This window comes from Montipora capricornis, chromosome 2 (assembly GCF_036669925.1).
Source record: "Montipora capricornis isolate CH-2021 chromosome 2, ASM3666992v2, whole genome shotgun sequence".
Lineage (NCBI taxonomy): Eukaryota > Metazoa > Cnidaria > Anthozoa > Scleractinia > Acroporidae > Montipora > Montipora capricornis.
The window spans coordinates 63,566,424-63,584,466 of NC_090884.1; the positions used below are offsets into that span (position 1 = coordinate 63,566,424).

Below are 18,043 nucleotides of genomic sequence, written 5' to 3' on the forward strand. Positions count from 1 at the left end.
CCTTTCGACAATTTAAAAACCAAAACCGTTACCACTCATTTCCATCCCTAAAAAACATTACAATTTTAATTAAAATTACTTGAGATAAGACTTATCATATGAAAACTGATAAGAGGGTGAATGATGAGTGTGTCGACCTGGAATCGATATGTCTTGCAACTACCAATACCCTAACGACACACGAGTGACGGCTCAGGAAGATCTGGATTACTATTTATATTTACACCCACAAAGAAACGAGAGCGTCTTTGAGGAATTGACGAACCCTCACTCTCTTAATTCTACCACAACTGTGAACGTGTTCAATTACTGTCACAGCAAATAACATTGACATTGTCTTCGATACAGTAACTTAAGAGGAGGCAAGGACTTCCCTCAGTTCTCTTAACCAATGAGAAAGGCACGACGACTGGCCTCATTGAACGCAGCCTGCAGTGGAGGCGTATTTTAGTGGCCACCATCTTGAATTTCTGAAGCAGAGGAAGTTTGGGGAGAGGAGTAAAAGCGGGAGAGGTGAGGCTCTCTCGTCCCATTCCCTCCCAACATCCATGCAACATGAAGGCTCGATAAGACGCCTGCACTGCAGGCTACATTAAACGAAAAAGGGCTTCCGGTAAGTGAAAGGACAGCCGGAAATACATTTTAAGCTAGCCGGCAAATCAGAAATTCAAACTTGATGATGTGCGATCGTTCGAGTGAAAGTAGTCCTGAGAAAGACTCTTGTTGGTGACATTGACATTCCGACGACCAGAGCTGAAGTCATCTTCAGAGTCAAGTGACTTGACTATGTCACCAGCAACAATCCTTCTCAGGACCACTCTCATCAGGTTTTGATATGACTCTTGATCTCCAACCATTTGCTAGCTCAGAAATTAGCGACTCTTAATCTCTGCTAGAAAAATAACCCTGAAGCCGCTTAAAATGAGACGATATACTCGACATCGAAGAAGTTACTCAAGTCCGGGCCTGAAACAACACCAACTGAAATAAAAACCACCACCACAGACCTGCAGCAAATACGCGGCGTTCAGAAAAATGCATCTGAATCACATTACTTCATGTCACTCAGTTGCCTGCGGCCTGCATACATTCGTTAGCAGTTCTTCAGCTAGAAGTGTGCCCATGTGAAGCGATCGGATTTCTCAATTTTTGACCAGGCGCCATTCAAGAGCATATCAATGCAACCTTTCTGAATAGTGAAGAACTGCGAGACAGCATGTTCATGTGCAATCCATATTTAGCCCAAACACACCGGAACACTGGACAGACACCAACAGGAACGCATGATAACGACCAGCTTTTTGTTCTCAAGCTCTGTCACTTTACGGCAGCTGTCTACTTGTTCTTCAAGATTTCCACTTTGGGTACACATAAAGATCGGATTATCACAAATGCTCGTTCACCTTATATATAAATTCTCAGACTCTTTTTAACTCCAACGTATAAAAAAATAGTGCTTGGAGTTAGTCGTTTGCAACGATAAAAAAATTATAGCTGTTCCAGCTTGTAAACCATATTGAATGTCTAAGGTTTTGCAACCCAGTCTTCCAGTACTTCTGCCACATCCATACGCGGAATGTCATGGAGAATTTCGATGAGCATGCCCACTGTTACCTTTTTGCGACACTGGGTGAAAATTTGGTCGGTTGGGTTTCTACCTTGCCCAATAAACTGTGTGGTATCTTTATCGAAGCCAAGCTTTTCTGCTACCATACGAAAATCATCAAAAAAGTCTCGTATTATGTTAAGTTTTACACAGATTTTGCTGTAAACAGCCAAGGGCAGGTCTCTCACTAACACTGCTTTCCTATTAGAAGTGGATTTTATTTGGATCTCGTCCTGTGGTTGATGGTGCCCTTTAGCCCGCTGATCGCCAATTTGTAAAGGGTTGCAAGGTGATTGACGGCGACACCCTTGTTCCACCAGTGCTTCAGCTTTTGCTTGTTGAGAGTACAAGGGCAGGGAAATTATGGGAGGACCTTCATGGCAAGCGCTTTGAGAATCTGTCCCTTGAAAACGTCTGCTTGAAACATCTACGAATCGAAACAAATAGAAGGCTGTCTAGGTTATCAGGTTTGCATCAAAGAATACACCACATTACCTATGTTTATGAGAGTCTGAAATAATGCTTTTAAAGAAAGTTGTCAATAACGTTCAAAGCTAGAACTAATGACGGTCAGAATTGCTGGTTATCAGTGAGTGGGCCAAACGTTGGATACCAGTCAGTGGTGGGTAGCTGTTCTTTTCACGATTACGCTAGTCTGCGATACAGTTCTTCACGATGTCAGCCATCTACCCATCTTTTTGGGAGAAAGAATTTCCTCTATCTAATTCTAGACAGACCTTATTCTGAAACTACTGCCCCTTAAATCTCCTCACATTGTTACACTGTAAATTAGAGATAGATAAAAATACAACGTAACTTTTTTTCGGGTAAAATATTTCGTAACATCATCGCAGCCAAGGATTGACTGAATTACGAACTACTTTACAATGCGAGTTCGTTAAAAAAGACCATATTTGTATTCTCAGTATTGCACTGGAACTAGCTTGCAATGGAGGCTGATGCAGGGGAATATATCAAAAAGGACTTGAATTTGAAAAGATTCCCCAGCATTAAGGTGGGCAAACACGAGCAGTCATGTTGGAGGGACATGTTGCAGCGACAAAAAACTTGTGTAGATCACACTGCGGCGACATGTAGCAGGGACGTGTAGCAGGGACAAAATCACATCATTTGCACACACATGAAAATGTTGCGGGGGTTGAACTTCATGGGACACGTCGCGGGGAAATGTCGCTACAACATATCCCTGAAACATGTACCTGCAACATTTTCATGTGTGTGCAAATGTTGTGATTTTGTCTCTGCTTTATGTCCCGTTACACGACCCTAATGCATTTCACCTCAGTGCGTTCTACAAACCTTTTTGTCACTGCAACATGTTGCTGCAACATGACCCCTCGTCTCTGCCCACCTTTAGACTCCATTGCAAGCTAGTACCAGTCCAATACTGAGAATACGAATATGGTCTATTCTGAGTAATTTATTAGGATAAAATTATTCACATATGATACAAACACAACAAACATGATCCATAATAAAAGTGTTCTTTAAAAGTAAACAGCCTTTGGATAAAATCATTTTGCCAGTCAAGTGTTAAGCAATCACACCTTCAAAATCTGAAGAAAAAAAGAAAGTGATTTTTCGGTCATAGTAGCACTAGCCCTTGTTTCAAAACAATCTTTACCTTCCAAGGGGTAGCAAGTGCTAATCGGAATACACATAAAAAAGTACTTAACTGGCAGCAATTATTGTAGAATAAGGTGAATAAGCAGCCTTTCTAATTAAAGTTTTGTTAATGACACTAATGATTACCTCCACGTAAGGGTCTGAGACTAACATAGTGTTTGTCAACAATGTGTCCCAGTATGAGTAACACAGCACTGCTGATAGGTGGAACTGGTGTAATGGGGCAATCATGGCTTGGAATACTGCTGACCACCAGAATATCACACTCATAACAATTTGCTGCTGCCAGGAGAATAAGATGGTCTCCCCAGGTACCATCCTCTGCCATCTTTTGTAGATAATTTGTCCACGGTAGATTAGTAATGAAGCCAGCTAGCTCAGTGCCATCTGACTGCAAGAGTAGGAAAAAGAAAGAGTTTGATTGTCTACACTGTTTTGCTACTTAATACCTGGTATTACATTGTTAACATGAGCAGGGCTGGTGCAATGGTGGCACACACCTTCCACCAATGTGGCCTGGGATCGATTCTCGGATTATTATTACTATTATTTCCATTCCTATAACCACTGAGTTTGTTTCGTTTTCTCACAATGATGACAAATAATGTACTAAATTTTACTTTCAAAAATCTGAATTTTAAAATTGTATCAATAATATTAGAGAAGCAAAATGAGCTATCAAATTCCACATTGAAGAGCCATCAGCTAAAGAGACCCTAAAAAAATTCAGATTTTAACATTCTATTCGGTTGTCCAACACTAATGTCAGTAACTATTTTAATTTCTGTTATTTTGTTACTTAATAGATATATTTGTTTGCAGTGTGCAAGCAACAGCGGGTGTCGGAATAAACAAAACAATGGCAACAACAACGTGGTTATTTTAACTTTAATTCAAAATAGCAAGAAGTTTCAATCAAAGTTAAGTTAACTATGAAGAGGTACAATCATTATTATTGCAGGTAACTGGTGCTATTACAAAAACAGCACTTTCTCCTGATTTATTTTAAGACCCTGAGAGTTGGTCCCGCCAGGGTTCAAACCTGTGACCTCCCACATAGTTGTCCAATTCTCATCTAACTGAGCCAACCAGTCAGTGGTGGTAGAGCTGCAAGGTAGAGCTGAATTTGGGATGACTGAAGACAAATGCAGCTAGTGGTCAGTGAGAAGTTTGAACCTGGCACCTACATATCTGTTTCCCAAACCACCAGGAAATGAACATAACCCCCCAAAAATCTTTTTAGTTCACACCTACCAATGAAGGATGTTGACGGAGGAATTCGACTAACTTTTTTCGTAGCTCTTGGTCAGTGATTACAATTTCCTTCTTGAATTTCAACTGATCACACAGTGCATGAAACATACAATTCCCTTTTCCTTCATTGTCAACAATGTAAAGACCCTTCTTAGAGGCGTTCATTTGCAATCCATGTGACAAATCTGCTTTCTTGGTACAATTATCTGCATCATGACGCATTGCTTGCAACTTGGAGAATGCTTGCTTTGCTGTAATAATTTGATAAAAACACAATTCTTTCATTGAGCACTTCTCCTTATTAACCATTTTTTACAAAAAATTATGTAGATTTACTATGTAAAAACGATCAAAAGTGAGCTCTCTATTGACATACAGTACATTTCAAAGATGAGCTAACTATCTACAGTAACTGCTTCTAAATGGCTTGTATACTAGTTTGCATTCAAAAATGGTCTTGCCTTTTAACGCAACTACATGACTGATCAATGTGTTTTGCGTTTCAATGTTGATCAAAGTCATTAACTAATCAGAACTATTTAGCATTACAAAAGAGTTTACAATAAGATAGCACTTTCAACCGGTAATTTCAATGGAATACTCCCTTGCTTGCTTTAATGCATCCCTTGCCATGCGACTTACTGGAAAAAGTTAGCTTATGTTTGGATTTGCAAATTGCCCAGTCTTTTGTTTTGTGAACTGACCAAAAAGGAATTTATTTGCTTTGCAAATAAAGATTTTTATGCATTTGCCTATTCATTTCTTTTACTTGGGGCATGTTCATAATAGCCCATTTCCGAGTTGCTGCAAGCCTCAGTTTCAAAGCGAGTCCTGGTGCACAACCATTCAAATGGAAATGAGTTGCGTATTCTTATGCAAATCAAACTCATTTCCCTTACAGTAGTTTCAAGCACCAAGACTCACTTCGAAACTGAGACATGTAGCAACTCGGAAATGGACCATTGCTTGCATTTGTTCTTGTATTGTCTTAACTGTGAGGAGATAGGGTCAAGACATTTGGTCCAAGATTTGAGTTGATAACGCATACATGATGCGTACATGGCGTGTGTGATGTCGTAAATAAACATTTTTGGAAATATATATATTTTTATAATATTATAAGCAAGCCAACTCTAATGACAAACCATGAAGATATTAGAAACAGTCGTAAATGTTTTAGGAGCCTTTTGTGTACCTTTTACTCTTAGTCATTGGTAATAATTATTAAAAGAACTAACCACATGCCCAGTAAACTACTCTTACCAATGGTGTGTATTACTGGTAATTGCCATTTGATAGCATGAACCAAAGATTAACCGAAGATTCTGCATACATGTACTAACGTGATTACGTACTAAGCGTATGAACAACCGATGAACAATCGCCTTAACAATTTGAATAGTACTAGTACTAATTGAATTATCAAACGCAACCTATACACTAAGAAGATGCCAATGTTAAGAATCGAGAAAGAATAGAGCAAATACATAGATAAGCTACCGATGATACAAAAAAATCATGAGAAAATCTATGTCATCTTTGGAACTGCAATTCATGTCTTGAGAGCAGTTCAGTATATGATTCATTTCATATATCACTTCACTCCTTAATTTGAACTTGTAACGTTCCTGACCATGAACTTACCAATACTAGTCTCCTTGGTTACAATATCTACCACATCAAAGCGATCAATTTTCTTCAGTCCCATGACCAAATCATCAGTACTAAGGTCAGGTTTCCATCGAGCCAGCCATTCAAACATCATCTTGGTGGGACTCTTTGCTGTGGCTTTAGAAGTGTCAAATGCTCCATAAACGTCAGGTGGAATTTCCAGCCTGAAAGCTAAATGGCGCCAGTTCTTAACTGCTCGGATTTCTTTATTTAGACGTTCACCAATGTCTGCTAAAATTTCAGAACCATCCACAACTTTATCCCTCACAAAGCGGCTATCCTTTTCTGCAAGTTACAAAATCATTGCCAAGAGTACAGTCAGTAAACAACCATTTAATAAATTATTAATTAAGAGGCTTTGTTTTGGAAGATGCAACAAAACCGTAGCCTCTAATCTGGCTGATTTCTGTGTAAAAGATGAAAGATTTGGTGTTTCAAAGTCAGGTACGATTGATACTCCAATATTTAATGCTTGACTATGTTGCTGGTTAAATTTGATTTCAGGTCAACAGCCCATTTTACAGTTGTTTGCTCAGTGACCTAGCCTGTGAATGGCTATGAGGCCCCCTTTTACTGCATCCCAAATAAGGGAAAACCCTTTTTTAGACAATTCATAATAGACTGAATGCAAACATGGCAGCCAAAAATGTATTTAATTCTTTATGTGCTAATTAGACTCACTAGCCTCACTCTCAAGCAACATTTCGTTTGTATTTTGTCCATGTGAACGATGCTAGCGAGTCTAATTAGCACATAAACAAAAGAGTATTTTTTTGGCTGTCATTTACGCAATCAGTCTATAACCTACTATCAGTGGCAAAAGTAGTTGGAACGCCAGTGTCAGAATGGGCCTGAAAACCTCTCAGACGTCAGAAACTAAGCATAACTGTCAAAATTCCACCCACTGAAAGCTTCAAAATACAAGTCCCACCCTCTCCCCAATCAATGTTGAAATAGACAAGGAAATGCATGTTTACTACTGGCAACATTGTTCTGGGGGGGAGGGGGCAATTTTTCAAACTCAGTAAGAAAACCAACTTGAAATGGTGAGTGTCCCAAGACTTTTGCCACTGATTGTAGGTTGAAGACAATTCAATCTTGGTTAAAACGAATGGAGGTTGAAACAAAGTAACCTGAATGTTAAATTTGCCCTGCAACATATACCATAAACACCCGCAGATACGTCGCACACTGAATTTAGCAGCTCAAATTTTGGAAAAAGGTTTTTTGAAAGAAATCAAAAGAAATCCAAAGTAGCGTCTTTAGAAGTCTTCTTCATCCCCTGTTCATTGAATGTAAACTCACTATTAACATTACAACAGAAAATACTTCAAGTCTTACCCACAATTTTAGCACTTTAACATTAACTTTGACATATGATTGATCTATTTCTGGTATTTGATGACAGGAATTTCTTCATTAAACACAGTTTTTCCACAGATTTTTGCATTACAAGAACATGACTGGAACATTCATAGATTTCTTGCAACGATTAGTTAAAGGTGCGGCTTATCTGTGGGTGTTTACGGTACACACAAATACACATACAGTTGTAAAGCCTAGTTTTCATATGTCAGGAAAATCCAGGACGATTGGGGATTTTGCAGTTTTCTGACCATCCCAAATTTTGCCAACATATTGGAAAATTGCCGAACGCTTGTCCAGGATTCTCCCGATAGTGACTTTGGCGGGAAATGGAAAGAGTGCCAAAAATTGAAATTTGCAATTTAGAGGATTGGTAATGAGCTAAAAACCATCACTGACGTCTCTGACGGTACGAATTTGAGTTTTTGTATGTGGGGAATGATCGCCAACGATTGCAAAAATCTGGGACACGTCAGGAAAAGAGAAACACTTTCAATTTTCCCAGTTCGTCCCGACCATCCCAGATTATCGGGGATGTCTACGATTTATGGTTTTCATTAGTTGGCAAAATCTGATACGGTTGGGAAACTGCGAAATCCTCGACTGTCTGGGATTTTCCAGACATGTGAAAACTACAATTGTAGGCTTAAACATAGAGCTCTACATCTATACATACATAAAAATTATTAATATGGTCTGGATAGCACAAGTGTTACTAGTATTTTTAAAAATAAAACCAGACTTTGAGTGGTTGAAACCCGAAATCAACAAACAAGTTGATCATGTCAGTTTAGCATTACACTTTTAAACTTTTACCGTTATGTCAGTTGTGTTCTCTATAATATTGTTGGTTCGTTTGAATTTTACCTACTTGTAACAAACATTTAATCTACAAAGAATCATTGTATTGATGGTTATATATATATATACGAATATTTGTAAAAAAATTTTAATGTTACACTCACTATGGCTGAAGATGATGTTTGAAACATCGAAACATGTTCCGTAAATTGAAAAGTGTGGTTGTATTTTTAAAAATATTAATAAAATTAATAGTTTTCAACTCAATAACATCCCCCTTTGGCGACGGATATGATATGAGCAGTATTCAGCACTACTCCACCAACCTTCAAAACCAAGCTTTTTCAAAAGAGCAACCAGGTCATTCCTCTGCATGACACGAAAGTGTTCAAATAACTGCCCCATTGTCAAATACCGAAGTTTCTCATTAGTCTGCACATGGAGAAACAGCGCTCCTGTTGGTCCAGATCCACGCATTCCAAACTGCTCCGTGATTTTTTGTGGAATCTCAAACTGAGTTGCCAGAGATTTCCAGTTACCAATTGTTCTAGATTCAATGTCTAGCTTGGAAGACAGCAGAGCAATCAGTTTTGGTTGACCATTGACCAAATCACTCAATGGGTCCTCATCTCTGAAACCAGCTGATGCTGCATAAATATGATATGATATAAATCTCACTGCAGCTAGTGCAAGTAATTTTATACTCCCCTTAATCCATTGACCCCTGGGAGTGAGACTTGACAAATTTTACTCTGTCTATTGCCAGACAATTTTATTCATCAACTGGTAGCCTGCATAGCAACATTCCTGTTGGATAGAAGAGCTTCGAAACAATTTTCCACAAACTGTCTGCGCGAAAGTTGGGCAAGAGACTGAGGGAAAGCTTGCAAGAAGTCCCTCTGTTTTTGAAAAACGCCCACGTTTTAATGGTTGACTTGACACACGCTGATTGACGTCTTATTAACAAATTAGCCAAAAACAGATAACCATGTTAACACATGTTGAATTCCGTCAAAACAAACCGAGGCACCCCTCAAGGAAACAACAAGCCATCAATGAAGAATTTGCCATTACGGACAAATTTTAGCTGATATTTGCAGAGTGGTTGAAATAGAAGTAATCGAAAACAAAAGCCAATTTTCAGAACGTGTAAGCAATCGGTGCGCTCGTAAAATATGAAATTTAGGAATGTAATAAGTACACAGTTTGATGGGCAGTAAACCCGTTAAATGCAAAACTCCACCAAAGCTGACCATGAAACCATTCAGGAGGTTTTAGTTTAAAACTTGCGAAGATTTCAGTGCGACTTGCTCCAGAGTGGTGCAGAGTGGTTGACGAAATGAATCGCACTACATCTCCTGGAAATTACAGGAAAACCTCCCTGCTAGTTTGATAATCCACAGTATGTTTTTGGTCAAATCGTCAGGAAATCGTACATGTAATAGCAAGTAAAAGTGCTTAAAAAATCGCATGACTGTACAAAGGAGCCGCTTTCTTCTCACAATAAGTGAAGATTTAACAGGGGAGCTGCGTAATTGTTGTGTTCATCTTGTCTCAATCCACGATATAGGACTCAAGTTTACATCGGGCAAGGTAAGCAGAGAATTTGACGAATACAGTTTAATCCTTAAACGTATGGATTATGCCAAAGTTTTCTTAAATAACGAATGTTTTGCTTTTAGTGAATTATGGAAACACTTAACTGTTCATAGCACCTTCAGCTGATGCATAAATAATATTGAATTTCCCTTGATGGATATCGTCCAAGCAGTCCAGATTTTCAGTTATATCAGAGGCTGTCATTCCCATAGAATTTACCTCAACCACTTACTTGTGGAATGATCACGTATGATGCTTTGAAATGGAGAAATCACGATGATACTCGGGAAGCCTGTTCTTTGTTTTCTTTTATTTCAAACTCTGCATATCATGACATGACAAGCATCTGAAAAAATGAGCTTTTTCCAAATCCTTTTGGAAAAAAGGCCATTACATCTAAACAGTTAAAGAGATGGCGCATTGACATTTCTTGTACCCTTTTCAATGTAAAACCAAGACCCGGTTCGCTCAGTTTCAAAACATGATTCAAAAATAGGGGGTCTTCTTGCAAGCGTTCCCTCAGTCTCTTGCCCCAACTTTCGCATGGCCAGTTTGCAGAAAATCATTTGAAAGCTCTTCTGTCAAACAGGAACACTTGCTACGCAGGCTAATCAACTGGGGGCATCCTAAGGCATTTGAGGTGTCATTGGGTTAAGAATGAAACTGAGTAATTCAAAAACAAAATAAATCCTCTCAAGAAAGGGTACAGACTAGAACTACTTCAAACAATGAAGATACCATAGGTAGGTCATTTTTGCACAACTTTGCAGCAGTTACAATCTATTATAATTCCATTTGCACGCAAACTTTCCAACAAAAAAAGGCTCCAGGAAGAGATGGGGTACTGCACGGCCAGAAAATTTTAAGCATGGTCTACCTCTTCTAGAATGCAAAACAATTTCTGGAAAAAAAAACACAGTATGGTACAACTTTACCTTTGTTTAAAGTTTCCACAATATCATTTCGATATATAGCCTTGAGCTTCTCCCTCAAGTCAACAACTTTCAAGTCAGGTTTATTGGTGAGAAAATTAAACAAGTCCTCCGTTGGGCTATGTTCTGTGTAAAGGTCAAATTTTCTGGTTTCTTCGATAGGAACATTTAAGACAAAGGCTAAATGCTTCCAACATTTGATAACTCGACTCTCTCGGTCAAGGTATTTGGACAGTTTCTCCAAGAGAAGAAGATTCTCTGTTACAGCTTTGGAAACCAACTGAATATCAACTGAAAGGAAAGGAACAAAACTACATTATCAAAACAATAGTGAAAGACCAAAAACAATTCAAACTCATGATTAACCTTACTCCATAAAGCACATGATTTCTAATAGAAGCTTGGTGAATGTTTTCTTTGAATTTTTTTGTCTTCAGGGGTAGGGTTAGTGTGATGTTCACGCAATCGCCTCTCACTTATGTTTTGGGGTTTGATTCTCAAATCATTCTCAACCTCTAAGTCAAATGTATTTTTTTTTTTTTTTTTTTTTTTTTTTTTTTACAGCTTTATTGGCATTCTACTCAGTTACAATAGAAACAAACGAAAAGTTACACATACATAATTATGAGGGGAAAAAATAAATAAATTTAACACGGTAGGGATGGCCAAAAGGGAGTAACGAACGGGACGTGAGTACCCATGCAAGGAAACTCCCTACAAATGTAAGTAGAGTTTGTAGGTTCTCTGCTCTGCACATGAAGGGTTTTTACACAAGGTACTCTGAATTTTGCTTGCACTAAATCACAAAACAGGGCTCGAAATAACGGCCGGTCAACGGACAATGTCCGAACTGATTTGGGAGTTGACCGGTAAAACTTTTGTCTTGCCGGTCATGTTGACTGGTCACATTTGATCGTTTTGAAAATGAAATAAATTAAAATTTCCATGCTGTTCAGTTGTTTCAGTTGTAGCAAGTCGCTGTGTATTGTCATTTGCAGAACTTTCATCTGAAATCCTGGGTGAAATGCAACAAGAACCGTTGTTTACAATTCGGGCATTGAAAACAGACATTGGGGTTCACGCACTTCCAGTCACACAAGAAATCATTATATTTGCAGGCATTTACTGTGCATTGACTTATTTACAAATTTAATGCGTACAATAACGATATTTAACATGTTGCGGGTTAGTCTTTACTCTTGCAGACAGTGTACCTATTAATAAACATAAGCTTATTTTCATTTTGCTGCTGTAATTTACTTTTGTTGTTGACAATGAGTGCTTTAAAGTGCTATAAGCTCTAAGCAACAACGTTTTTGGAAATATATAATGCCAGTTTTGGTTCATGGTTCCCTGTTTTAGAGTTATTTATTTTATATGATTTGACAGGCCAAAAACGGTATGTGAGCGAGCTAAAATGAATTTGGCCGGTCATCGTGTCCAGAGACTTGCCGGAAATTAGTTCGAGCCCTGGCAAAACATTTGCCTGCTTTACTATATTTTTTTAATAATACAAAGTATTCTCGTTTGTCTCACGATGTGGTCACTTGTGATGTAGATCACAATGTTTTGACTGCATTCTGCTAGTCTTCATCAGGCGCTAAGGTCGACTGGTTACGCGTCACCTTTTAAGCAGGATGCTCCACTGTGATTGGTTGGTTTTCAGCAGCTGTGATTGCTGCATTTTGATCCTCGCTGTTTCGGTTTGTTGTTCCTTCAGCGTTTGCCTCATAATGTGTTCACTTGTGATGTGGATCACAACGTTTCGACTGCATACTGCTAGTCTTCATCAGGTGAAGAGGTCGACTCGTTACAAGTCACCTTTTAAGCAGCTGAGATTGGTGCATTTCGATCCTCGCTGTTTCGGTGTTGTTCCTTCGGCGGTCCGCTGTCGTACAATTTTCCTGTTGTTGTGCTCCTTGATAGTGGGCATCCATGCTTCTGGAATTTCTATTCCACTATCCCCATTGATTTTGTTAGGGTGAAGTCTTGTGTGAATCGCCTCCTCAACAGCAAACCACCAAAGGAACAACACACCAAAACCAATCACAGCGGAGCACCCTGCTTAAAAGGTGACGTGTAACCAGTCAACCTCATCGCCTGATGAAGTCTAGCAGTATGCAGTCAAAATGTCACGATCTACATCACAAATGACCACATCGTGAGACAAACAAGAATACTTTATTATTATTGTACTTCACCACAATGAATAACAGCAACCTTTTTTTATGACTCTAATTTGCTTGTTTCAAAGATTCCTAAATAATCAGAGCACTTGTACTCAACCATATAGGCTGGAGACATAAAGCATTACTGTGTAAACAAAGAGCTTTGCAGAGAAAGCTGTCAGAGATATCCCCTGCACTTTAGAGCTCTCCAAAAAAAGCTCTATATATGACCAAGAAAGGACAATTTCACAAGGGCTACTTTGCTCAGCAGCAAAACAGAGCTCAATGTTGTTTTAGGGGCAAGGATGGCACAGTCCGTTAGTGTGCAGCCTTGGTGCAAGATGTCCTGAGTTCAATCTTCCGATCTCACATCCTTGATTTGACTTCTTTCCTTTCAGTGTTGTTTAAGTAGCTTTTACTACATGTACCTCTAAAATGGATCTCTGATGGAGAGGGGGGAGTATAATGAGCACACCGCTGACCTAGGTTTGTCAGTTGAATTACTGTTACGAGCTATCAACATTAAATATGGTTACTTTACTTTACTTTAAGGTGGACTGTTGCAATTCTAAATGTGACGATCACCTTTGAGTTTTCCTACTTCTTCTTCTAAAACACTCCTTTCAGTAAGACCTTGAACAAACTGCATCGTTGATGGAGTACTGGATTCTATCTTTGAGTGAGATGTTGGTGGAATAGACTGATTTAAGGTATTAGTATCCAAGATGTTTGTGTTCTCCGTCTGTTCTTCACGAAAAGAGTTCTGTGAGCTTACGTCATCTCCTGTAGTGGGTAATTTGGACTTATCTTTGCCTGATGAGCTGTCTGCATTTTGGTCATACATGAAGTCATCCTCATGGTTTATGTCAGAGATTCCATTTTCCCCAGAATGAGGGGAATCAGTGACATCTTTTTCAAATGATCTTGATACCTCTTCTTTGGGTGGGAGCTTGTCAGCAGAATTCAAGACATTCATTGGGCTGCACAATCCACTGCTAACAAGGTCAGTTTGATTTCCTGTGAGGGTACTTACAGGAGCATTGCAATTATTGGTTATATCTGACTCAATATCATGGGTTGGTCCATTGCCAAGAATTACACTTTGATCACCCAGAACAGTCAAGTCAGAGACATTATGACTGGCTATATGTGGCTGGTCTGGTAGCATGGAGTCATCAGTAGTTGAGAATTTATCAGTTGAAGCATTGCCAGAATTTGTTGTAGTTTCATTTTCAGGTGACTGGGTAGAGAAAAGTGAACATGGTGTTTTAGCATCAGTGACACTTTGACCAGCTTTCTTATGGTGTCCATCATAATCAAGACTACTTGATAAAGGACTTGTATCATTTTGATTTTTCAAATCTGAATGAAGCTTTTTGGATGTTATATGGTGCATTATATCCTTTTTATGACAGTTTCTTGTCTCTCTATCTGCAAAAAACAACAGTTCTCCTTCCTTCGATTCCAGTGTATGGGCATTTTCGGCATGTTCTCCTTCTGGGATTGAAGAGCCACCGTCAAAAGCTGGGTTTAACTTGACACTGTGTTTTTTCTTTGCTCCACTATCATTTCCAGCCCCCTTTCCATGTTTATTTCCCATTTGAGAGTCCATGAGAATAATGTGAGCCTGTTCCAATTCAATGCTACATATACAGCAGAATGTTTACCTGAAAGATACAAAAATGGTAAAAGAAAATCAAAAATCGATTCTAGCAGAATTACTGGTAGACTTTTTTTAGGTAGAATCTTATATTAAGGAAATGTAATCATTGTAATCATCCAGACGAATAATGCATTTGGTATTTATTTCATATAGTGAAAAGATGGAGAAAACTTGTGTAAATGGGTAAACATTTGCATCTGTTATAGTCCATCTGGCACAATGTATTAAGAAGGGCACAAGATGGATAACAAATTATTATTATACTTCTAGATCAATGATCATCAATAGACTTAAAGGTGTGTGGCAGGATGTATTAAAAAGAGTATTAACTTGTAGATATGCTACATTCATAATGCATGAATACTATTAATGCTTGGCAAAGTTTATCCACAACAAAAATATTAATATGTTTCCCCAGTAAACAATTAAATGATCAATACCATGTTCAATGTGAAACAGGTTAAAATTACTGCTTCAATTTCTGATTTGATTTACAGTCGACCTCTTCAATTAATACTGTATTACCCCCAATTAATAATAATTGTGCTCAGGTGGAGACTTCAACAAAGTGTGAGGATTAGGGTTAGTGAAAGTGACAATAATGATGATGAATTGATGATGATGATGATGATGATGATGATGATGTACAGTCATTTCTATGAAGAAAAAAAAAACCATCAACACAACCATCACCACAGCACGACACATTGAGAATAACAAACAAACCATCATTATTGCTAATTGCACTTACAGGGATTTTGTCCAGAGGCTCTGGACAAAATCCCTGGAAGGAGGTATCATTGTAGTCCGCCATAAAGTAATATAATATCATACATAATATTATAGTTTGTAAACTAGACAAAATCCTGATTTGCCAGAACTAGGCATGCACAGAATAAATAGGTATGATGATGTTTTCAAACCAAATGCCCACAAGTAAGTCTTGGTACTAATGACGTTGAGCAGAAACCGGTCAAGACGTAACATCACAATCTTCATTTGGAGGGTTAAACATTGTTGAAAATAACTTGCAATCTGTAATGGAGGGTCACACGTTACATGGCCTTCAATCGAGCATTGGAGCAGATATTCGAAGAGTAGGAAAAAGCTTTTGTCCACCTATGTCTCAAGTCTGTTTTACCACAAAAGGTCTAGTTAAGTGACTAAATTATCTTCTCGTGACGAGGAAAATCCTCCTAAATTATTTGGGACGCACCACGCATGAACCACTGACTTTTTCGGGAAACAAATTTTCAGACACAAATCACTGTTGAGGGATGGAAAGAATCAGTCCAAAACCAGCAAGAGCAAGATTGTAGAATACCTGTTTACTTATCGGGGTTTGTCACAGTTCTGCCATTGCAGTCCACAGTCACTAATTAAGATAACAAGAGCTTGGGGATGGAGTTGATCAAAGTTCTGACACCACTGACCACTAAGAGCAGTGAACACTAATGAGAATGAATAAAAACTTCCAAATTGAAAACAACCTCTACAGAATATAATGCTTGTTCTTTAAGTCGTGTACGCAATGAAGCCTGTCAACTTGCGGTCACTCATTATCACTACAGGACTGCGGAACATGGTGGCAGTCTACTTAAAGTCTGCAACTTGGCAGTGAACAGGTATTCTAGAATTGCTCCCCAGCAAGTGTTGTTCAAAAACGATAGAAGATAAACACTATAGCGATTCTTAAAGTATTTACAAGGCAAACGATCGGTGTGGTTCCAAAACTTAACATATTAAAAGGTCGCGACAGTATTCCGTCCTGAAGTGGTTGTTGTTCTTAAACACTACTGTGGATTGAAGAAAAAGGCCGCAAGTTGTTGTCATATTTTTGCTGGATTTTTTGAGACTGTCAGTTTCAGTTCTTTCAAGGTGTGGGTAGACTTTCGAATAAATTATACCAACATAGGAAACTCATAAGTATGCAAAACCATGTCATGGGTAGCTGCATTGTTTGGGATTGTAAATACTCTCTACATTTCTGAATTCTACCAGAAGAGTTCTTTTACACAACTTCCTCACTCAATGTGCTTATCACTAATAATAAACCATTTCAGTTCCTTCATAAAGTTAGATTTTAACAATTCCTGTTTTTTACTATTCATTTGGTCATAATTTATTTCGGATTATACAATCCAGATCACGGACATCTAAATAAAGTATTGACATTAAACTGTGCAACATCAGTGGTTATTCATTTACTCAAGACTGACAAACCTCATCTCTTGCAGAAAATTACATACCGGTAATTTTTTTTAAAAAACGGTGGCCACATTACTGTAATATTGACCTTCAGTTTCTATTTCGCCTGGTGTATCACAGTGTTTGCCAAGATCAAACCCTCTACTCCTTACATTTTCAACGACACCAAACTATGCAACACTCTTTTCATATTCAGTACTGATTTGTTCTTTCCCATTTGATTTGTCCTTCTGTCAATAAATTATTAATAGCCTTATGCTAAAGGCGCTACATTTGCGAATGGCCATTCCTTTACTTGAGCCCTGGACACATTGCGTTCTGTGTACAACTACAGTATACTTACTGTATTACTGTGACATATATAAGGGGAGGGTTAACTTAGTGTTATGATATCTAATATCATCTATTAATGCATTTATTTACAGCCATTAGAGCTAAGCTTGAATGTAGATCCCCTTGTGAACATCTTTGAATGCCACGTGTAACATAGCAGCCAAGTATATTGAGAATAGTGTTGAGCCAAAACACAGCCCAAACGAGGCATGGTGCTGATCTCTTCAACATATCACACTTCAAAGCTAAATCCCACACTACTAAACACTTAGTTCAAGAGTTGCTGTTTGCTGATGATAGTGCACTGGTGACTCACACTGCTTCGGACATGCAACTACTAGTAGATAGGTTCTCCGTGGCTGCAAGCCAGTTTAGCCTAAAGATCAACATCAAGAAAACAGAGTGCATATCAACTCGTCAAATTCATCTGCCCTCCACCTGAGCCAATAGACATCACAATTGACGAAGGGCCTCTGGTCAAAACCACTGACTTTACCTATCTCAGTAGCACTGTATCCAGCTCCTCCAAGATAGATAAGGAACTCCGGACACGGACAGGCAAGGCGAGTGCGGCATTCGGCAAACTCCAGCAAAGACTATGGAACAACAAACATGTCTCCATCCAGGTGAAATGCAAAGTCTACAGAGCTGTGGTACTGTCAACCCTCCTATATGGTGCAGAAACTTGGACTATTTACAGAGCCCAAGTTAAGAAACTGCACGCTGTTATGATGAGGCAATTGAGGGACATCATGGGCATCAAATGGCATGATAAGATCACAAATGCTGAAGTCCT

The 18,043-nt window shown here is 38.6% G+C and overlaps 1 protein-coding gene across 1 annotated transcript in view; it reads right to left on the minus strand.

Moving 5' to 3' along the window:
• Positions 1-204: 204 nt before the first annotated feature.
• LOC138031147 (uncharacterized) overlaps positions 205-18,043 on the minus strand; it is a 317,245-nt gene continuing 299,406 nt past the window's right edge. The window contains exons 2-9 of the mRNA XM_068878858.1: positions 13,629-14,710; positions 10,879-11,166; positions 8,671-8,991; positions 6,152-6,463; positions 4,508-4,758; positions 3,380-3,644; positions 599-2,033; positions 205-536 (exon numbers count right to left, since the gene is read on the minus strand). Of these exons, the coding sequence (XP_068734959.1) occupies positions 1,525-2,033; positions 3,380-3,644; positions 4,508-4,758; positions 6,152-6,463; positions 8,671-8,991; positions 10,879-11,166; positions 13,629-14,655 (2,973 nt within the window). The 5' untranslated portion in view covers positions 14,656-14,710 and the 3' untranslated portion in view covers positions 205-536; positions 599-1,524. The remainder of the gene's footprint in view (positions 537-598; positions 2,034-3,379; positions 3,645-4,507; positions 4,759-6,151; positions 6,464-8,670; positions 8,992-10,878; positions 11,167-13,628; positions 14,711-18,043) is intronic.